Source organism: Bacillus rossius, chromosome 1, assembly GCF_032445375.1.
Source record: "Bacillus rossius redtenbacheri isolate Brsri chromosome 1, Brsri_v3, whole genome shotgun sequence".
Classification (NCBI taxonomy): Eukaryota; Metazoa; Arthropoda; class Insecta; order Phasmatodea; family Bacillidae; genus Bacillus; species Bacillus rossius.
This window is the reverse complement of record NC_086330.1, coordinates 86,103,944-86,127,896: the sequence shown is the minus strand read 5'-3', so window position 1 is coordinate 86,127,896 and position 23,953 is coordinate 86,103,944. Positions and strand designations below refer to the sequence as shown.

The 23,953-nt window shown below is 37.6% G+C and overlaps 1 protein-coding gene and 2 long non-coding RNA genes across 3 annotated transcripts in view; 2 read left to right on the top strand and 1 right to left on the bottom strand.

Moving 5' to 3' along the window:
• Nucleotides 1-2,230: 2,230 nt before the first annotated feature.
• On the top strand, nucleotides 2,231-20,838 carry LOC134539133 (uncharacterized). Its single transcript, XR_010076267.1, has 3 exons — nucleotides 2,231-2,282; nucleotides 17,626-17,954; nucleotides 20,389-20,838. It is a non-coding gene; the product is annotated as an uncharacterized LOC134539133 (long non-coding RNA).
• LOC134539139 (uncharacterized) lies at nucleotides 5,559-10,195 on the top strand. Its single transcript, XR_010076268.1, has 2 exons — nucleotides 5,559-6,697; nucleotides 9,565-10,195. It is a non-coding gene; the product is annotated as an uncharacterized LOC134539139 (long non-coding RNA).
• Nucleotides 12,345-23,953, bottom strand: part of LOC134539124 (sorting nexin-14-like) — a 38,769-nt gene continuing 27,160 nt past the window's right edge. The window contains exons 13-17 of the mRNA XM_063380873.1: nucleotides 23,198-23,451; nucleotides 21,786-21,955; nucleotides 20,435-20,599; nucleotides 17,689-17,873; nucleotides 12,345-15,784 (exon numbers count right to left, since the gene is read on the bottom strand). Coding sequence (XP_063236943.1) covers nucleotides 15,695-15,784; nucleotides 17,689-17,873; nucleotides 20,435-20,599; nucleotides 21,786-21,955; nucleotides 23,198-23,451 — 864 coding nt within the window. The 3' untranslated portion in view covers nucleotides 12,345-15,694. The remainder of the gene's footprint in view (nucleotides 15,785-17,688; nucleotides 17,874-20,434; nucleotides 20,600-21,785; nucleotides 21,956-23,197; nucleotides 23,452-23,953) is intronic.

Here is a 23,953-nt window from a genome sequence, read left to right as displayed (position 1 = left end):
TCGGCACACTTTTTTGTTGGTAAAAGTATATACAGAAGATCTCACGGCCCAGCTTAAAATTGTGGATGCTACAAATTGTAAAGGATACCTTTAGCTTTCATTGGAATAATGTGTTATGTTCGGACAATCCTTAGTTTTATCCCTATGAATTAAAATTTTAATAAAAAACTCGCTGCAATGGTCCATGTTCAATAAGTTTTTTTTTTTAAGTAATTATTTTTAAAACTAAAATATTATCTTGTTTATTGTTGAGTAGAACTTTTAAATTTTTATACGTATTGTAAAACATTTCTTTCTCGGTTGAGAATGAAGAAAAAAATTATTTTATTCAAACACAATTCGCGCAGGCTACTTCAGTCATTCGGCACACTTTTTTGTTGGTAAAAGTATATACAGAATATCTCACGGCCCAGCTTAAAATTGTGGATGGTACAAATTGTAAAGGATACATTTAGCTAACATTGGAATAATGTGTTATGTTCGGACAATCCTTAGTTTGATCCCTATGAATTAAAATTTATCATACAAATTTGGAATGCAATGGTCGATGTTTAGCTAAAGTTTTTTTAAGTACTTATTTTTCAAAATTAAATATTTTCTGGTTTATTGCTGAGTAGAACCTTCACTTTCGTATGCTTAATTGAAATATTTTTTTTTTTTTTAGATTGAGAATGAAGGAAAAAAATCTTTAATTCGAGCACATTTCGCGCAGTCTACTTCAGTCATTCGGCGCACTTTTTTGTTGGTAAAAGTATATACAGATGATCTCACGGCCCAGCTTAAAATTGTGGATGGTACAAATTGTAAAGGATACCTTTAGCTTTCATTGGAATAATGTGTTATGTTCGGACAATCCTTAGTTTGATCCCTATGAATTAAAATTTTAATAAAAAACTCGCTGCAATGGTCCATGTTCAATAAGTGTTTTTTTTAAGTACTTATTTTTAAAACTAAAATATTATCTTGTTTATTGTTGTGTAGAACTTTTAAATTTTTATACGTATTGTAAAACATTTCTTTCTCGGTTGAGAATGAAGAAAAAAATATTTTATTCAAAAACCCTTTCGCGCAGGCTACTTCAGTCATTCGGCACACTTTTTTGTTGGTAAAAGTATATACAGAATATCTCACGGCCCAGCTTAAAACTGTGGATGGTACAAATTGTAAAGGATACATTTAGCTAACATTGGAATAATGTGCTATGTTCGGACAATCCTTAGTTTGATCCCTATGAATTAAAATTTATCATAAAAATTTGGAATGCAATGGTCGATGTTTAGCTAGAGTTTTTTTAAGTACTTATTTTTCAAACTTAAATATTTTCTGGTTTATTGCTGAGTAGAACCTTCACTTTCGTATGCTTAGTTGAAATATTTTTTTTTTTTTAGATTGAGAATGAAGGAAAAAAATCTTTAATTCGAGCACATTTCGCGCAGTCTACTTCAGTCATTCGGCGCACTTTTTTGTTGGTAAAAGTATATACAGAAGATCTCACGGCCCAGCTTAAAATTGTGGATGGTACAAATTGTAAAGGATACCTTTAGCTTTCATTGGAATAATGTGTTATGTTCGGACAATCCTTAGTTTGATCCCTATGAATTAAAATTTTTAATAAAAATCTCGCTGCAATGGACCATGTTCAATAAGTGTTTTTTTTAAGTATGTACTTATTTTTAAAACTTAAATTTTTCTTGTTTATTGCTGAGTAGAACTTCACTTTTAAATGCTTATTGTAAAACATTTTTTTTCTTGATTGAGAATGAAGATAAAATTATTCAATTCAAGCATTTTTTGCGTCAGCTATTTCAGTCATTCGGCGCACTTTTTTGTTGGTTAAAGTATATACATAAGATCTTACGGCCTAGCTAAAAAATTATGGATTGTACTTATTGTAAATAAAACAATTAGTTAACGCTGGAATTATTTTTTAATTTCGGAAAATCCTCTTTTTTATCCCTATGAAATAATAAATACTTATTGTTTTTGTGAGGTTAATATTTAGTATATTTTTCAAGTTCGTTTATTTAAAACAAAATTATTTTCCGGTTAAACAATTTTTTGAACTTTTTTTTTTACATATTTAAGTTATTTTTATAATTTCTGATTTTTTTAATTAAAAAAAGTGTGTCTATTATCTTGGGTTGATGTTTTTAATTAGAGGTTTTTAGTGTAAAACCATCATGGAATCCTACAGTATGTATTTTGTTGGTGTTGGTCATATACATATGGAACTTGACCTGCCATTGGACGCATCCTCAAACTTAAACGACAGTGACTGTGAGGTAAGCAAACTTGTGTATTTTGTAATTTACTTTTACAGCATAGTTTGTAAATTATGGTTGCGGAATCATGGGCGAAAATCTGTATGAATCCCAGGGGGCTCCACGGGATTAACTTTTATCATTCCCATTTCACAGTTACCATTTTGCAAGTGCAAGCGAGCCCCCTCAGAGAGGGTTTATTTGATTCCTTGATGAGGGAGGGAGGGGGGGGGGCCTCGGGATCTACGCCCATGTCCGGAAGTATCATTTTACATTTTCCTAGTGTAGGTTTGCAAAATAATCAATGAAAGCCCTGTACTTTTCACGAGCGATGTAGTCCTTAATGAACGTTATCAAATATTGTAATAGGATAATATGGGAAACTCAGGCCAATTAGCATTGGCGAAGCGCGAGACACCAGACTGCAGCGCATTCTAGCGGCGTGGACTGAAGAAAGCCCCGCGTAATTCAATTTTACGTGCATATTAAAGGCAACATGTTTACACAATTAAGTGCTGTTTTTACCAAAACTAGAAATTCAAACAAATTTAAAGGCTATTATTCATACAGAACTGTTCTCAGGCTTTATTTAATGGTATGTGTCAAAGATAGATATGTAATTATGTGCAAAATATAATCTATCAAAATAACTGAACAAGTAGTAGGTAGTATCTAATTGGTTTTCCAGCTGTTTTATTTTTAAGGAAACAAGAACTAGTTTTAGTAACGGAAGTAAATTGTATGTATGAAATTAACTTCTCACCTGAAAATGTGACTGCATTTTAAATAAAAATCCTTAATTAAACCGAAAACATACGTATATTTATTTATTTATTAGGTTTAGAAGACTTGATGATAGTGTGATATTGAAATTGGGAGAATTATTAGAAGGAGACAGCGGGAGGCTATAGAAGTGCATAGAAACTAAAATCATTAAAAGTTCTTATGTTGTCACCACCGAGTTAGGTTATGTTTTTTGGGCTGGGGTTATAAGTGTAGCATTGCATGTTTGTTTAAGAAAGATCTAGACATTAATAAAGAATATTAGTTTTGATAACTATTATAGTTTTGTATACATAATTTTATAGTTAAATATGAAGTGACTTTTGAGCATCAATAGTCATTGGCAAAAAATGTTGACACCCTATTTAACAAAACAGACTTAAGGTATAGGATAAGTGTAATTATGACAAAACCTAGCTGCAAGTGTTAACTCATTGTTATTATTAACATTAAAAATGGTCTAGCAATAGATAAATTACTACCAGTAGTATATTAGCAAGAACCTTCTTAATTCCATAGTCTAAGGCATGCCACATTTTTGTTCACTATGGATGCTGTAGCGGATAAGTTTATTCTCCATCAAAGCAGTGTGATTCTGGAACTGCTGTTTTTAATATTGTTAGGTTAGTTTGAGTTCAGTTAATTTGAAGGTGATCTCTGCATAGCTTGCCAGTATACAAGGGAAATGGCTCACTTTACAATAATTACAAAATTTTATACCTAATTCTAAGCATATATTAATTTTACGGCAGTACTTTTCATGTTAGGAAATGAAAATGTAAATCGATATTAGTTTCCATGCAAGAGACAAGGTGTAAGTACCCAAATGATAGACCTGTTGTTCCCACCAGCCTGAAGAATGGTGAATAAAATGGGAGTGCCCCGGTAAAACCCCCAGGCAATGCAAACGTCCACCATGTTTCCAATTAGTTAAATATCTGTGCTGGGAATCAATTCCCAGTCACCTTGGGAAGCGAGTGTTATCACTCAACCAGTGCATCTCCGTTGGAAGTATTTCTATTTACACACACTACATAATATAGTAAAGTTGATATACAGGAAATAAATTCTTGGTGGACATGTAAATACTAGACTTTGTCTAGTATATAAATATGTATGTCATGTTATATCAGGTTTCTTCCATTTAATATTTTGGGAATTCCTTCAATATTAGTTATGCAGACACTCATATGTAATAGCTGTACTGAAATTTTTTTAATTTACTTACTTCCACTGGTATATATGAAATGTGCATTCCAGTTACAATATGGAATTAAATTAATTTCTTTATAATAAATAACATTTTCAATACGAGAAATACTGTGTCATCATGCAACAATTAACTTGATTCAAACTAGTTGAGCATGTTAAAGAGGGCGAGGTTAGTCAGCATTTATGTAGAACTTCATATCCATAGGAACACTAATAGCATGCAAGTTGGGATTGTAGAAATAAAAATACAACCTCCACACACAAATTTTATATATTTATTTGTGCTATAATTTTTTTTTTTTCAATTGTGGATTACTAGTCATCAAGATATATTAGGGCATAATCTCTTGTTATCAGATATTTTTTAAGATTGGTTTTACAGGATGAATACACAGGACATCAAATTGAATATCAAAAATTGAAATACAGTGCTGGTTGTACTTTAATGAAACACATTTCAATATAACAGAATTATACCAAACCTTATTTTCATAATTACATACTTTCAAAATGCAGAAGTAACTACATAACATAATCCTTTAAGTGCATTATTCATAATATTTGTAATATCTGCTTCTATAAATATTACAGAATACACTTGATAGTTTAAAAATTTAATTCTTACAATTATTTTTTTTTTAGCTGTAACTTAAAATTCGACGTACCTACAGCAACCAAACAATTTTACCGGCAGGTGTGACACAAAATTAAAAATTTTTCTTCACAATGTTATAAAGAATCAACACATTTCAGATGTATGTATTAGCATTCTTCTTGGCTGGCTTCAATTTTATGTAATTCGACACATTTCTAGCTTCATTCATTCAACCACTATATGAATTGGATACTTCATCTTAAGGTTGCAACATAAACATAAACTTTAATGTCATTAAACTCATTAAGTATAATATAAATTGTCAACACATTACAATATAAGTACATGAAACATTTATATATACAAATAAAATATTACATTGTTATAACTTAGAAAAACATAAGGTCACTAAAATTTAAATTGTTACATTCTTCCAATGAATACAATGCATAAGTTTTAAACCACTGTACCAAAGATCATCTTAAATTATTAAAAGATACTTAACTGTAACCTGTTACAACAATTTTACACCTATGTTATTTAAATTCATCTGAGTCTTGGATAATAGTCTGCAATTAACATAAATTAAATCTCTTATTTCTAGTATTGTGATCATGCACACTTTTTCTTAAGCTATGTCGCTAATGTAACCAGTACAACTGTTTACAGTTATATATTATTATTATTTATTATGATTGTAATATTAATTGTATATTCCATGAGGGAATATTATGTATTTAATTGTTTTGATTGTAAAGAGGACAACCAAGGCATAACAAATATGACACATCTTATTACCATAGACGATACACTTTCAACTTCAGGGTCTTCTAAGAATTATTCCTTGGAAACTTTATTAATTTGGTCTTAGTTCGATTCTTTTACACTCCAACATCTACGTTTTTATTTCACTATGCAGCTTATTCTGTTTGCTGATATCGATAGCTCCTTGGTTGCTAGGGAGGCCAGTAAATAGATATTAGGAGGAAGAAGAGAGACGACATCGCCATCTTGCGGAAAGAAGACGTTTCTCGGGCTGGGGCAAATCAAAGCCTTGGTTGCCGCCCGAGAAATAGAAGATTTCGCGTCATCCGCGATCGTGTCCTGCTTAGCATTCTCCTCTCTACGAGTTGAGAGAATTGTATCTGGATTAAATAAATCCTAGATAGGGAGTATCGGCGACTTCGAGTGCCAACTTCCGCGTCGGTCCCGTTTTCGTCTCGTAGTGGTTCCAGACATCTGAGGGCAGCGCCAGCTGAGATTCGACCACGAAGATTGGTGAGACCAATCCAGAATTAGACCAGACTTTCCAGGACGAGAGGGATGTCGAGTCTTCAGCTGATACCCGGCGACCTCAGCACCCCTGTAGTTCGCTAATTACAGCATTACAGCATCCAGAGTTCCAGTGTAGCAGCAGACCACCTGGAGGTCCTGTGAAGAGAGCCTCAAGCCTCCGACTACGGATAGCTAGACCCGGCAGTATATTCGACGTGTTCTAGTGACGTCACTTGCATCTAATTTCCGACACCTAGATTTGACACCTTGGTTGTTTCTCAATTAATCTCATTTTAAACGTAACTTCACACCAATATTTAAGAACCATTAAAATCATATGTTTTTCAATTATTATTTCATTTATAAGCAAATTTCCACTATTCACGTAACACCACTAAATTTACTTTTTATAATTACTCTCCATACAGTAACCCAGGGCAGTGACGTGCTAGCTGGACTATCAGTCTGGGCAGATCATCCAGCAGTAGCGGTCCTGGTATTTACTGCAACGAGGGTAGGCGCCAAGAACCCCATGAGAACGCAACAATAATTATTTACAGTTGGCCACACAGTAGGTAGATTTCACTAAATTACTTTTAATAAACAATAAACAATGTAAAATAAAAATACAAGGTAACGACATGAGTATCTTAAGATTTATGAAATGCTCTCTACATCATTCAGTCAGAAATTCCTACCATACTTTTGATTACTTTTTACTGCCATAGAAAAAGCCATACACTCCAGCTGAATTACTCCATACTCTAATTCCATAAAGGAGATGAGTATGAAATGAAGCGTAGTAGGAATTAATTACTAGTTGTTGATTTGTACAATATTTTAATTTTCTTAGTAAATAGGTTACCTTCGAAAGACGTTTGTTAGGACATTTGTGTAAGAATTCCAATTTAAATTACTCTCAAGATAAATAACAAAAACATTTACAGTATTTAATTGTTAAGTTTTTAAAGAAAAAAATATATTGTTTTATCATGTTTAACCACTAACTTATTTATCTTAACTCAGTAATGAAACTTATCAGAAGCTTGTAAAATTGTGAGATGTAAAAAAATCTGGATATTTATCATTATTTATAAAGGTAGTGTAAACAACATATAAAATACATTTCCCATTTTGTACATAATCAGGTAAGTCATTAAAGAAGATTAAAAAAACAATGGTCCAAGGACTAATCCTTGTGGTACTCTATCTTTTTAAGGCCCAATATGCCTAATGTTTTATCTTTTATTTTGAAAATTTGCATCCATTTAAATAAGAAGATAATAACATTAATTCCATGTTCCATCCTATAGAATTTAAAGATATCTTTAAACAACTTGGATAATCTCCTTCCTGAAACAACCAATTAATTAAGAAAGTGACAGGAACTAGTCATACATCATGCAATTGCCTAATAATTTAATTAGAACCATAATAATCCTCAGAACGAGAATTACTTAAACTAAAGAAAACATTGTTTACATCACTTACTGTTATTTCAATACATTTAAAAATTGATGTACCATTTTTTTGTTTGTGACTTAACAGTTGTAAAACATTATCCAAATCAACACCATGATCATTGGGGCCTAGCATTTTCACAAACATTTGCAAAGCATTGAACTGATATAGGTGTATCTTTATTTTTATGTTTTATATTTTTTATCTCGGCATTGATCGCTCTCCAAGCAGACATATATTTATTATTAAAATTATCCATATGAAGATAGTCAATGTAAAAATACAAAATGTCTTGTTAACATCATTTACTATATCAATAGAAAACATAACAAAAACAATAATACAAAATGTTTTAACATTATTTGTAAAAGTGCATTATTCTGAAATAAATATATATACTATATATATTTGCATGAAACTATAGTAAGTGTCTTAAATATATATACGTTGTAATTTTTGCAGCCAAACACCGCACAAATATTTCCGACCATTCTGAATTACTGTTCACATAATAATGAGTTCATTTATTCGCAAATAGAACCATAATCTTATCACACCAAACACACTTCAATGCCTTTTACCGCCGTTTCCAAAGCGTAGGTTCAGTCCACGCCGCCAGGTTCGCTGAAAAACATGTCTCGCATTTCTTTTGTCTTTCCCATATTATCCTATTACAATATTTGACGTTATATCAAAGTCTGTTAGTGCAAGATGGAGATAGCTATTTAATTTCATAAACAGTCTACCTACAATCATGTTATTGCTATCCTAGTCAACAGTGGTGTTACGTGGGTGGCACATAAATATCATATATCTGTATTAAGTTTATTTACAAAAAACAATCTGCTGTCAATAATTTTGCTCTTGAACCCTTGGTTAGTATATTTTACAAATCATTCATGAAATGAATCAGAAAATAATAAACTATTGATAATGTCATCAGAAAATGTAAGTACATAGCACACACAATTACAATAAATCCCTATTAAAATACATCACAAATTTAAAAATCATATTATAACCTTATTTGCTGGGCCAGTCCCATGCACATAGAAATTTCAAGACGCAAATTTTTCCTGCCATGGGACTCGACCACTACCATTAAAGTAGTCAAGAAATAAATTTCTTATTTGTGTAGCAGCAGTACTCGCAGCTCCAGTCTTGTTGACATGAAGTTTTTCACATTGGTTTCGTTGTAATCCAAGGATGATGGTGCCAGTTTCTTCAGACTCGGTATCAAAACATTCAGGAGGGGTGTAGGTAGATGATGATTTGGTACGTAAATAATTGTGCAGTGCACAACATGCAAAAACAACAGCCTTAATCCTATGCAAGCCTAAGTGAATAGGCTTCTGGAAAACACCAAACCTTGCAGTCATAATGCCAAAAACATTTTCTATTATTCTTCGCCCCCGTGAAAATCTGTAGTTGCATTCTCTCCTTTCTTGAGTGAGTTGCTTTGCTGAAAATGGTTTCATCAATTCCTCCCTAAGAGGGAAAGCTTCATCTCCTATGAGAACATAGGGTAGATTGTAACTGTCTACTAAGGAAGGCTCTGACAGATGTAAATTCCCACTTGTCAGTTTCTCGTAAAAGTCACTATAGGAGAGAACACCCCCATCAGAAACTCTGCCATTCGTTCCAAAGGCAAAGTATATCAACTTGTAATCCGAGTCAGCAATCCCCAGAAGAACTTGGCTGTTAAACCCCTTGTAGTTATAGAAATATGATCCAGAACTAGGTGGCGGGACAATGGCAACATGCTTGCCATCTATTGCCCCAATGCAATGGGGGAAGTTCCATCTGTTTTGGAAGCCCTTTGCGATATCTTTCCAATCTTCTTCACACGAAGGAAACTGGAAACATAAAACAGGCACAATTCACGTACATATATTTCAGAGTATGCCTTCTTTAGAAAACTAGGTTTTATATAATGAAATATACATTGAAAATACTTCATATATTTTGTTTTTATAGGATGAAGTTTTGGACGATCCTTCACAAAATGCATGTTCGTTCGAATCAACTCCTACTGCCTCAGGTGTGCGACAACATATTACACCTCCAGAATGCACATCTGCCAGTAGTGACGAGCAAGTGAGACCAACCCCTCGATTAAAACGCCCGAAAAAGCAGGACGAATCCGACAGGATCCTAACATTGGTGGGGGAACGTCTTGAAAATGCCAAACGTGAGGATCAACATGATATTTTTGGCAAACATATTGCTGCGAAACTTCGTGAGCTGCAACCTTCCCAAAGAATTTTCGCAGAGAAGATAATGAATGATGCCATTTTCGAAGCTCAGATGGGAAATTTGAACAGAGGCAGCCAAATTGTTTCGTTGCAGAATCCTAACACCACCTTCCAGATGTTTCACTCGCAGTTTACGCCACCTGATCTTGTTCTTGAAGGTCCCCAGATTGAAATTGTGGAATCACAAGAAAGCTCTGAAACATTTCCATCATGAGCATTTCATAAAAATTGAAGATGTATTGGAATTGAAGTATGTTTTTTATCACATTTATTACATTTTGTTTTGGTGAAATATTTGTTAGTGTGTTTCCATGTCATTGTAGCGTAACAAACAAATAAATGTGATAATGCAACACTCGTTTAGTTATTTAATGTTTGCATGTTTATTCTTTAAGCTATTTTATAACTAATTACAACACACTATACAAATATAGATACACATTGACTAATTACTTACTTACATTTTAATCTGTACAAGGATGAAAGTATAGTGGTATTTAAATAACTAATCTACAGTACATTACTACACTAAAATTTTTATTATGAACTAGAGTGTGCATTTGCTTTCGTGCATGTTGCTGTCGAGTCTGGGTAAAAATATAAAACAAAATAGCATATCCTAGTGTTTCTGAAAATAATTGGTCAAAACGAAGTCACATAAATTATAAAAAGGCATTTACAATGGTAACGAATGTGTTAGTTAGTTGTTGGCTTCCTTATATGGACTCTAGCATAACGAATCACTGTGCAAAAATAATTATAAATACTGGTATACAGCCACAAAGGCTGTGGTCACATCAGAAATCAAATCCTAATTACGGGATCATGAATAAATTAAAGTCTATCGCGCAGTTTTACGCAGTCTAAAATGCTTCGATCGAGGCCAGTTCTCGTTCCACCTGTAAACAAGCGTGCGAAGCGGCATTTTGGCTGTTACCTTCGCAAAAACTAAAATTTTCAACATGTAAATATTTAATTGTTTTATAATTAATGGTGACTGCTATTAGATAACAGATGTACACTTGCTCAGTAAAATACTATCCACAACTCATTAGTTTGATGACAGTCGACACACTCTAAACAACTGCTGTGTAATCACGCACTTTAGCATTTTTCATTGGTTTTCTAAACGTGTTTAGTTTATCCACGATCCTGTGCGGAGGTTTGATTTCTGATGTTACCATGGTCAATGTATAATTTACCTTGCAATATTCCTTCTTCAGAACTTTGAAGATAGCAATGCAGGTCTCCTCAATAATTCCTCCCAAGGCTTGAGGGGATATTACAGTAGAGAACTTCAAGTCTTCAAGAGATCTGCCTGTTGCTAGGAATCTTAACGTAGCAGTTAGTCGTTCATGAGGCAATATGGCATCTCTCATATTCGTATTTGTCTTTTGAATGAATGGAGACACCATATGCAAAAGTTCAAGATATATTTCTTCATTCATACGCAAATAGTTTTGCCAGTCCTTTGGATGAAATTTCAACTCTTGCAGTATATTTACATGGGAATACTGACCTCGCTTTGATAACCAATCCTTCACCCAACACTTCCTTTTCGTTTTGCTATTTTTTCTTTTTTTTCTAGCTTTAAGTGCAACTACAACTGCAATATCCAAAGTTTCTTCCATATTCTATGTCTAAACGATACAATAACAACCACAGGACTGATCGTGTGTAGGTTACCTTCACATCAGTCCAAACTGTCAGTTCGGACTGACAGTCCGAACTGAAGGCCTGGACTGATCGTGTGTGGGGAAGGCTTCAGTTCAGTCTGAACTGACAGTTCAGACTGTTCAGTCCGAACTGCGAGCTGGACTGATCGTGTGTGGGGCCCTTAAGGTGCATAGGGGTGGAGTAAGGAAGCAAGACTGCAAAAGGACTGGATCAACGTGTTGCGAGTTGGTTGAGTGGAAGTGATGCGACAAACTCTTGTGTAGCCATTTTTCGGTAACCACTGAACCGCTGGAAAATCCCTTTGGTTGGGGAGTTGTGCAACAACCAATGGCGCCCGAACAAAGGTGAGTCGGGGGTGGAAAACGTTACAGTACGCGTAGAGCATGTCGTCGCGTAAATAATAATAAATAGAATATAAACAATCAACAATATTTTATAATTAACAGCCTTTGTTAACCAAGAAACAATTAAATGTCATTTGAGCTGCTTTATTGTATCTCTTTTCAGAAAATAACAAAAAAAAAGTGAAAATAGGCCTACATATTTCTAATTTGAAAAAAATACTTTCTTACCTGTGGGCACTATCAACTGTAGTGCTAACGAAGCAAATACACATTAGTTAGCACTCACAACACCCCTTATGGTTTATGACTATCGGTCATTTGCTACACGACAGCACCCAAGTGTGGCACGCTAACATCTAATAATACTGAACGTTTTCTGTAATCATGTAAATTTGGTTTCTAAAACGATAACAAAACGAAACTGGCACTTCTTGGAGAAAGGAATGAGGAAAATCTTTGTGGTCGATAAATACACGTGAGCTCAGAGTTTGGCCCTGGAGAAGTAAACAAAAATTTATTTTGAGCACAGACAATAAATAAATAAATAAATATATATACACATACATACATATATGTATGTATACATATGTATGTATGTATATACACACACACACACAAACACATATGTTAAGCAGATCAACAATAAACAAGTTCAATAGACTGTCATAAAAAGATACAAAACAAATTCAAATCATTTACCACACAATAACCCGTGAGGAGGGGGGGGGGACATGCACTCGGCTGTTTGTCAGTCAGCGCCGCGTCAGCAACGCAGCGCGCAGGGAACTGGGGACGCCTACTCGGGACGAGCTTCAGCCTGACCCCCGGACAACCACCAGGATCGTAACAGGTCCTCAGCGACACGAGAGGCACATCTGGGCGAGGGGCAGGGGAACGTGGGGTGTGCCGTAATCACCCGCGTACGGGCTGCACGTTTTACAAGTATTAATAACGTACTGCAACCCTTATGCAAAATTTTTTTTCCATTTTAACATTTTAAGTGAAAAAAATAAATTAAAATTCCACTGTGTGGTTGAAAATGTGAGTAAATGACTATCCTGTGTTGCTTTTTAATATGTTACGAGTAAATATAAACTGTTTGGTTAAACTATCTCAGCAGTGGGTGTACAGAAATATGCACTGTGCCCTCACGCTACGTTTAACGCCTGTCGGGCTGCTAGCTACCGGTGTGTGACGTGAACGGGCTGATGCTTCGCAAGAGGGGAAGCATGAGTATAAAGAAATAGTATTCTTGGGCCGCACAAACGAAGAACCGGTGCCCGCGTTTCTTACGCATCAATAATCTGGAGACACGGATCATAAAATACTTCGTTTGTCTTCTATTGGAGACAGACATGTGGTGCGACCCTACAGGTGGAAAAATGTTACATTACTAGCCCAAAATTATAGATGCTACCTATAACTCAGGCACGACCCTTCTGCAGGTAAATACAGTAATTACGGGGGAAAAGGTTTCCATGATAATGGTACCGTCCCCATTTCGGCCCGTAACATTAAATTCCAATTTAGACTTTTAGTTTTTAGAAATTAAAAAAAAAAAAAAACTTTTGCAGAGTCTTTAAAACAAAACTGTAAACATACAACAACTGCAAAGTGGCAGTTATTCACGGCTGTTTCGGGAGCATTGACGGAGTACACAGGCGCTCCCTGTCGCCCAGGCCAAGAGCCAGCCGCAGCAGTAGCTTGACGAAACAACAGACACAAATATCAGTCAATTTAAAATGTCCACAATGAAAATAATATTCTTTTATATTTAATAACATCCACAATGAAAACTATTTTTTAAAAAATTTAATAACATTCATAGTTGCAAACAGTAGTTTTGTGGTTGCTACAGGTACACAGAGTCAACAACACAAGAGTCAACAACACAAGAGTCAACAACAGCGGTAACATCTTGCAACAATAAGGAAGCATACTATTCGAGGCAGTATTTAACCGTAACGAGAAAAAAAAGATTTTTTTCCCCCTTTCAGATTGGCCAATATATTGACATAAATAGTTGAAATTCAAAAGGAACTCACATACAGTATAATCCCGCTGATGCGACCCCTAACGGTTTCCGGAAAAACGGACTTATAAACGGAATGTTCGCAATAGAGAATTCGGGCCAATTTTACCCCCCCCCCCCCCCCCCCCCCCCCCCCCTCACCCTAATTATAAAGTGAATTTGCGTCATGCGAGTTCGGCTATGCTAGCCGGCTGGTTGTTATTTTCGTTCAAAACGTGGCGAAGGAACTTGTGTGGATCAGGTAGAAAACATTTGGCTATAAACGAAAGATATAAGAACAATGCTATTCTGAAATGCTGTGACATGTTTTTGGAGTAGATAATCACAGTGACAGACCGACAGGATGCGCTCCCGTCCTTGCCGTCAGCGATGTTTATTTTGACAGCTCAAGCAATTATCTTTTCCACGTCCCTTCACAGCATAAAAAAAAAAAGAAAAAAACACGTGTGAACGGGTATATGAGGGGAAGGAGAGCGGAACTGCTGGCTGCGCACGCATCTACTCGCCAGTCGCCACTGTCTGGCGGCGGCGGCGGCGCGCGCATGCGTATGTGCGTGCGCGTGTGTGTGCGAGGCTGGCGACCAGCAGCATCGTTAGCTAGCAAGAGTGTGACGGTAAATGTCGACCTTGAACTTGCACTTCCGCTTAATGCAGGGCTCGCTCTCTTTTATCTCTGTCTCCCCCTCCCACAAATATATTGGCTGGCAGGTCTCGCCCTCTTCACCTTCTTTATCTTATCTCTCACGCACACTTGAAGCACCTAATAAGTCGCGCCCCTCAAATTTTTCAATTGCAAATTGCTGCCTTCCTTCTGTACTGCATTTATAATTTCTTCTCTCTTTTTAAGAATCGTGAAGAGAGTAGACTTCGGAATGCCATATTTCTGTGCTATCTTCGTCTTGGAAATTGTTTTCTTATCCACTTGCTGGATAATCTCATAATTTTTCATTAGCGACAAACTGGCTCGCTTTATACTCATTTTCACGAATCCACGAGTCCGTGTAAATTGATAAACGTGTCACAATCGTCAAACGGGACCGGGACCGGGACGGCAATAAACGCGCGCGTAGATGCTATCAGGTGATGCGCGCAGTTTACCGGTATTGGGTAGCGTGGACAGTCTAGAGGGGTGGTATCTATTTTTAGCCGTCTTTTGTATGCCTGCCTGCTTACAGTACAGCGCTCGCCAAGATAAACATGAACACACAGCGCCCAACAAAGTGTAACAGACTTGTTTTTCAGCAGATTTTACTCAAATTTTCGAATTTATCTGCTCATATTTTTCACGGTTGTTCAAAAAACGGTCGTATAAACGGAATGGACGCATCAGAGGGGGGTCGCATCGGCGGGATTCTACTGTAGTTCCAAAAATTATTTGTGTGGCATTCTTCAAAAAGGAAGCTATGTAGTTCCAAACCTTTGCTGTTATAGTGTTTCCATTAAGAAGTAGTACATGACATGCCTAAATTCTACAATTTTCCTCAATTTACTCTTCTGAGTCATGAGTTTTGCACTAAATACTTTTATGAATTTCCATTCCTTCGATTACGTGATCGTCTTCCGTGCAGTGTTTTCTGTAATTTCAGGAAGAGGACCCTGCACACTTCGTGCCTGGTCACAAAGACTGCCACAGCAGCTACATTACGAAAAACAGATATAAATAACGGCATACATACATTGCAGCTACATTATCACATACAATTTGTAAACCTAATACATGTGTACTCTGAAACGGCTGCAGAAAGCAGAAGGGTCGAGACACGCGGCCAGCAGACGGGAGAACGCCGTAAGGGGGGCGGCTACTTGCCGCCCGGCTGCGGGGAGATCTCTCCCGCGGCCAGGTCCGGGTACAGCTCTTCCACGACCAGGTCCAGCAGCGAGTGTACCAACTGCGGGCAAGGCAAAAGACACCAACGCTAGCCACGTCCTCCCAATGCGGAAAAGAAACCAACTGCGCCTCACCCCCTGGTTCATTGCGATTTAACGCATCAGCCGAGACCTGAAAAGTTCACAATCATGATGAATAAAAAAAAAAACTTGATTTCTGAAGCTGTGAAGTTGAAAAGCAATTTTATAATTGAAGTAGCTTGGCTTCTGGGTTGTAGCCGTGTCCTTGGCGATAAATTCACCGACGTTTCGGTCGACATTGCAGTCGCCATCATCAGGGAGCAATTACCTACTGAGTACCTCAGTACGACCAAAACGTCGGTGAATTATTCGCCAAGAACACGGCTACAACCCAGAAGCCAAGTTACTTCAGATAATAGCCGTGAAAGCCTGTGAAAATTATTCATTTTATAATTACAGATAATACATAATTAAATCACCTGAAATGTAATGCATCCATTATCGATCACAGAGAACGTTAACGATTTGTAATTTCACATTAAGATAGATGTGTTTGCACGCGTAGACGTATCCCATGGTTCGTACCCTCGCGGGCAATCAAAAAATTAATGCTGTTTTAATGCCCCCTTTAGTTAATCGGTTTTACCACTGTCAAGGGGTAAAAAACCATTTGTAATATACAAAATACCTCCAGAAAATTGTTAAAACATTTTCATGAACAAAAAATAACTTTGTTCGTTAGTTAAATTCTTACATCCAAGCCCCTACTGTCCGTAATTATCTCTAGAACACACATTAAACCCATGTATAGTGTTGATCTGAAATTTATAGCAGTTACATTCAATTTGATTTTTAACTACATTTACCTTACGTTCATTGTAAGACAGTGAAATACACCTTTTTTAGTTTAAAGGTAAGAAAAAATATGAGAAATTTTTTGTAAAGCATGTTCTATAAACACAATATAATCACCCATTTCAGGTAATGCGCATACAAAAAGAGCAGTTTACTGCCAAGTCGGAAAGAAAAGAATATTAAAGTACCAATATTTATTCCGTTACTTGCAAACTACCAGTCTTTATTAAGGTGTTTTTAAGGATTCTCAGTGGAATTAAAGGACTTTTAAGGACTCTTATTCAACTAAAGAAAAATTAAGGACTTTCTAGGGCTATTAAGGGGCCCGCTTCGTTAAGGGGTGTATGTATGTTAGTGAGGCGGGATGATAAGCGCGACGCAGGCTGGTGCTTCTAGCGCAGTGTCTCCTCTGGACTGGCGCGGTCTTCTCGTCGTGCGTATGAGCGGCGACCGTTACATTATATGGCGGAGAAATGATTCATTGTAATGCAAGTCCCTTAAGTTCTTTCAAGAATTTGTACTAGTTATTTTACGCCTAAAAATTACTCTGAAAATATGCGTTTTAGCCATTTTAACTCGTCTAAAACTACAGTTTAAAATCTTATTCCGAAATAAAATGTACTTTTCGGCCCTCAGCGAACTCTTAAATGCTTTTCATAAGCAGACCCCTACTCGGATATCTTGAGCAGTTTTGAAATCACAATATTATTCCTGAAGCTGTGCGCACCGGGTGTGTGCCCGGGTGGGCAGGGGGTCTTACAGAGGCGTAGGAACCCTGGCTCGTGGCGGTGTGAGGACCTGACGTGGGGTGGGTCGGAAACAAAAGAATATTAAATACTCCATTTACTCCATTACTTGTAATCTACCAGTATTAAGGTGTTTTTTTTAAGATTCTCAGTGGAATTTAAGGACTTTTAAGAGCTCTTATTCAATTAAAGACGAATTAAGGAGTTTATTTTAAGGATGTTAAGGAGGCGTAGGAACCCTGGCTCGTGGCGGTGTAGCAAGTGATTGTTAACCAACATAGACGGACGCTGAGGACGCCCGGACCTGATGGACGGGGGAGGGCCAGTCAGAGTCGGGAGCGCACCTGCTTGTTGAGCTGCGGGCTCTGCACGGCCGCGAAGAGCGTCAGCAGCCCCGCGCGGTAGCCGGGCCCCGCCCAGCGCGCCAGCCAGGCGGGCAGCAGCGCCTCCAGCTGCTCCAGGGCGCGGCCGGCGCGCGCCTCCAGGTCGGCCGGGGAGGGGGGCGCGCCCCGCGCCTGGAACACCGCCCCTGCGCGCCCGGCGCCGCCTCAGCCTCACTCGCAGTGCGTGGAGTCCACGCACTACACAAGTGGAACTCCTTGCTTGTTGGGTATGGACAGAGATCAATTATTAGTATTTTTTGAAGTGAAAACTTCTTTTGGCGCACCGTACACACAGTTTCTCGTAGGTAGTAATCTAGGCTGATCCGTCACGCTCTGAGGGGAAAGGCTCGATCGGGTGAACTCGGGACCGCAGAGTGTACCCAAGCGAGAAAGATACAGTCAGCTGCTCTTCGCTGTTGTGTCGCTGTGTTTAGTATATTCAGTTAATACGTAATAATTGTCATTAATTTAATAAATATTATTGGTACGTAATAAAAATTATTTTAACAATTATTTGTTTTACATTGATTGCGGTCTTAAGCAAAGATATCAGGAGAGAATGTGTAATACCCGGCCGATGCATTTACGAAATATGTTTAGGTTATGATAGGGAGTAAATTCATGTAAGTCGTCATCTTCATGGTCACATGACATGTTAACGAACACTATATCTGTTACTATTAGTATAACTTATTGCGCTTTTAAATCTTAAGTATACGATTACTGTGCAGTAAAAAGTAAGTATAAAATATATTAATATTCTCACATGGATATATAGTTTGAATAACGAAGAAAACACTTCAGTCTTTGTAGCAATATAACCTAAAAATTAAGAACTGTCAGCAGTCCTCATGACTGCTTTGAAATATTATTTTTTTTGAACATTAGATGATAATTGAAAAATAGTAACTACATATGTGGGTTTGATCTGAAAAGAAAAAAAAATCCTTGAGGAGTAAACAAACACAAGCAAGCGCTACAAGAATTCCATTGCATCACTGCTGCATCATTTCTACCTCTCTGTCTTCCGGCCGTTACAACTACCATATAGCACGCAATGCTGCGTACCTTACACCCCTCTTCCTACCCACTTGCTGTCTTCCCGTACAATTTAGGCGAGAAAAAAGTGTTAGATTTGAAGGAAAAAAAAAAGTACCAAATTATAATTTGTTATGGTTTTAACAATTTAGAAGTTATTATGACATTACGACGCTCAAGCTTAAATATCACACCACACACACACACATACATTCCAGAGTTTTTAAAAATAATCACGCTTAATAATAAAACATATTGGAGTTACTGGTAATATCATATTAAAGAAAAAAAAAGTACTAGATCTGAGTGTAAATGTACTAGACCACTAAAGTACTAGATCTAGTGGGAAATTACTAACTGTGGACACTGTGCCCGGCATCGCTTCAGCTTCATGCTTTCTTCCCGTTCATGCGCTGGAGTGGCGTCGCCGCTGACTCACTTTCCTCTACCAGTTCCCCCACCACGCACCTAGCTATTCCCCTCGTGCGATCGAAAATTTCGTAACGCCCGAAAATTGTAGCCCCTGTCAGCAAAGAAGTTTCACTTCAAAAAATAATATGTACGTATATACAGTTCGAAGGTACTTAAAACAAGTTGTAATAAAAATTATATAAGTGCTTTTAAACCTTTTAGTTTAGTGACTGATATTGAATACCGCTCTAAATAATTAATAACAATTATTTATTGTTAATAATAGTGATAGAAATTGTGTTTATAGACTTCTTCAAATGTATTTATATAAGTGGGGTTATGTTCCCGTATGTATAATTTATCTGCATTGTAAAGCATAAATTATTACATTGCTCAATTAATAAATTAGAACAAACATTCAGAATATTTTTATTTTATTTTCATTATTAATTAAAAACTTATCTAGACTTTAAAAAAAAGAAATAATTAAATTTATAATCATATCAATATTAAGTTTATACTTCACCAACCATGTTTATGCTATCACTACAGTCCTTTTATTATTTTATTACTATTGATTATCTGCATGCAAAATTAAAATTAGTTTCAGTTTACGCCGATTTAGTATAACTTCTAACACACGAACGTAATGTATTTTGTTTCCACTTTGCAACTGAATGTAAAGTTATACGACTCTTTAACTCCAGACCCAGGTAAAATAAAACTTCTAACGCACGTACGTAATTTAAGTGTTTTGTTTCCACTTCCTAACTGAATGGAATGTAAAGTTATTGTCTTTTTATTATTTTATTACCATTTATTATGCAAAATTAAAGTTAGCCTTTTTTTTACGCCGATTTAAGTATAACATCTATCGCACATACGTAATGTAAGTACAGTCAAACCTCTATCTTCGAACTCGCATGAAATTGAATTGTAGGTCTATAGTGCATAGGCTAGGTTTTTTTTAAGTGTGAATTGAATTAAGTAATATGCTTCCATTTTTTTTTTCAATTGATTAAACTTTAATGACAATTAACTGATATATTTCTGACACTAATATTGAGGTTGAAATATTTTTTCACAATCTAAGAGTGAAGTCCACATCTATTGAATGTCCGCATCTACTGAATTTGTTTTGTCGGTCCCCTGAAAAAACGATAGATAGAGGTTTGACTGCATTTTGTTTCCACTTTGTGACCGGATGTACAGTTATCGCGCTCCGACCGACTCCGGAGACACCGGGACGGCGACGCACCTCGCAGCAGGTGCACGAGGCGGGCCAAGCGCGGCGCCGCCAGCAGCCGGCGCAGCTTGCGGTCCAGGCAGAGGTCGGCGACGGCGTCGACTGTGCTGCGCAGGAGCGCGCGCACGGCCAGCGCCAGGCGCACGGCCGGCTGCGGGGCGGCGAACACCCGCACGGCTGTGGGCACCACCGCAACACGGCACATCGTCCCCCCTTCCCCCTTCACCACGTCGCTCCCACCACCATCAAGCTGGGTTGGAATCAGGGGCGCAACAACAGGGGGTGAAGGGGGGGGGACAAGGGTATTTCCCCCCCCCCCCCCTTCCGTCTGAAACCTTGAAGTGGGGTCAAACGGGGGCAAAGAAAGTGCTGTGTAATCACTTTTTAGATAATAAAACTGCTCAAATAGCACCATTTTCCACCTTGAAATACAAATTTTCCCGGGGGAGAACCCCCTGGTTGGAATTAATTATAAAAAATTAAAAAAAAAAAAAAAAAAAAACTTTTTTTTGTTTAAACCACGTTTTTTTTTTTTTAAATTTACATTAGTTATTTTTTTGTTCTCATCGTGTTCAAATGAAAAGCCCCGCTTTCTGACACTCACGTTGAACCAGAAGAACTAAGAATCCAGCAAAACTAGAGGGGGGTATTTCCCACAGAATAGAAATTAAACTATTTTACATTTTTAATTTTTAGAGCAATATTTAGCTGGGTATGATCTACAACTTATTCATATAATTTAAATGATAAGATATTGATTAGTATATAATTTTTTTGTTCGTGTAAATAACAAGAAACATTGACGTTAGTCCTTTCTTTAAAATAATTAAGATATTCTATTTTTTTTTATAAAAATTAATTTCTTCAAAAAAAAAAAACACTTGGTTTAAACCATGGTTTAAACTGAGTGACCTCTTTGAGAACACTTTGTTTTATCCTAACGTAATATTTATTCAAAAACATCAATGTAAAAAAAAAACCATAAATGTTACTGGCTATAACTGTAAATACATGTGCGTATCACATTATTTGTAAGGTTTCCAATGAATTCTACTAACAATTCTATCAACAAGCATTTAAAAAAAAAATCTCAAACACTAAAATTTTTAAACTATTTTACAAAACCTCTAAAATTCTCTTACAAATGCATTCATTTAACCATAAAATGAAAACCAAATTCTGATCCTTGAATTCAGTGATCTTCCGTCCGTGATGCGACGGAAATTGAAAAATCTTCTAGTTGGGACATTTAGCGTGTCTGACATGTTAGTTACTGCGACACGCACAGAAGCCAGGAATAGACTGCCGTCGTCGCGACTCCGGTGCGACGGGACTGCGCTCGGGGAGGACCGCGCTCGCTCACCGAGGTACAGCACGCAGTCGAACGTCCCCTGCACGGGCGCGCCGCGGTCGCCGGCTGGGCCGAGCGGGGTCCGGCCCGGGGCGACCCCGAAGTTGTCCCCGAACACGGACCTGGTGAGGCAGCGCACCTGTCTCCTCTGGGCCAGGTTCACGTCCTTCCACTCGTACTTGCTGCAACAAGCGCGGTCCGTGCCCGAAGCAACCACCTCCGCACAACACGGGACGAGCACACTTCCGAGGACAGAAAACGAGATTGACATGTCACTACAGGGGACCGCAGAGGCAGACAGACAACACGACAACTACGTCAAAGAAGTTTTAACACATAGGCAGGAAGAAAAATATTTTACTAGTACCTCCAGGACAGAGGAAGAATGCAATAAAATGATCGAGTGAAATATGAACGTGTCAAGTGTTAAACAGGCAGTATACGCCATGGAGGAATTTGTACCTTATATACGTATTATCTCGGAAACAAGTGGACAAGGTCACTGAAGACGGCAAAAACACAACTAACACACGTCGGCGAAATCGGGGAATGGAATGGGCCATGGGGCCCGCAGTAAGTACAGTAGAACCTCTGTAAGTCCAACTCGAAGGGAGACGCCGAAAAATTCGAGTTATAGAGTTTTAGACTAATGGAGGAGTTCGACTTAAGCGGATTTTGATTCGGCATAAAGAGGTTGATATTCATGCTTATACATTTTGAGTTAGAGAGGTAAAATAAATAAAAATTCAAGTTGCAGAGGTGACAGACATTTTATTATAAATCAACATTATTTCAAAACATCCTTAAAATAAAAAAAAATATGGCTTCCAAATTTTCAGCGAGACTCAAGGTTTTCAGTTTACAATTCAAGCACTCATGTTTTAACAATTTTATTCGTAAACTGTTGTACAAATTGATGTGTAGCAGACGTAAAAGTCGACAACTACTGACTTGATTCGCTAAAGTTCAAATGATCTCAAAAATAATAAAATTAAACACCTGACACCAAGCAAGCAAACACGAGTGTCATAAATTCGTGGTAATCCTATTTACTGTATACTCCTAAATTGATTTCTAAGAAACAACGGTGTACTTACATTGTCGACAAATTCTTCAAGTCTGCAACTTATTTTTCTTCGAACTATACAGGTAGTAAGTTTCAAATTATCGAGTTGTAAAGGTCGTAAAATAATCACTGCTATGATAGAGATGTAGAGGTACAATTTAATTTTTCGAGTTATGGAGGGAAAATCTGTACCAAAATGGGGCTTGGAGGGACTCACTGATTATTTCGACTAATAGAGGGTTGAGATTTCGAGCAACGGAGGTTTTGGGGCTTGAATGGAAGGGAGTCGTCGAGGTTCTACCGCATGCCAGTCCCAGCATCCCGGACGAACCGCGAGGGGCCGAGCCGAGCAGGGTACCTGGGCCGGGCCCTGCCCGCCTCCACGGACTGCAGGAAGGCGGCGAGGAAGGAGTCGAGGTGCTGGCCGCGCTCCTTGCGCAGCCGGATGGGCACGGACCGGCGGATCATGCGGCCCAGGCCCTCGGGCACGGCGCCCGCCAGCCCCGACGGCGCGGGCACGAACTCCCCACTGGAGCGCAGGAAGGCGTGCAGCAGGTCGCTGCCGCGCAGGTTCGGCTTCTGCAGCAGGCTCTGCAGGAAGTGCTCGAAGTCCTGCAAGCACGGCCGATGGCGCTCCCTCTCAGCGCGTCCAATACCTTACAGGAACTTCATACATTTTTTATATTAGATTATCAATTTTTATATATCTTTAGTATCTTTTCCACAGAGGTATAAGACACTATGTCACAAAAAAAAATTTCATTAGATCAGTTTAAAGACATTTAAATAATGATTCACATATTTAAACTCAAATGATTTTTTTACCCTAAATATGGTTGATCTAAATACAGTAGAATCTCGTTTTTACATATTTCAAGGGACCAGGATAAATAAATGTAATGAAAGTCAGTGCTGCAACTAGCAGCGACCAACTTCTGTCCCCACCCCCGGGTTGGGACCGCGTCTCTTGGCGGTTACATCACTAGTTAACATTTTTACTTAAAATTTCTCTGAAAACCCTGCCTGACCATTCACCACGGATCTGGGCGCAACAGGTTATGGCCCAAAACAAACATACTAGCTAATGACTGGTAAATAACTCAAAAGAAAGCAA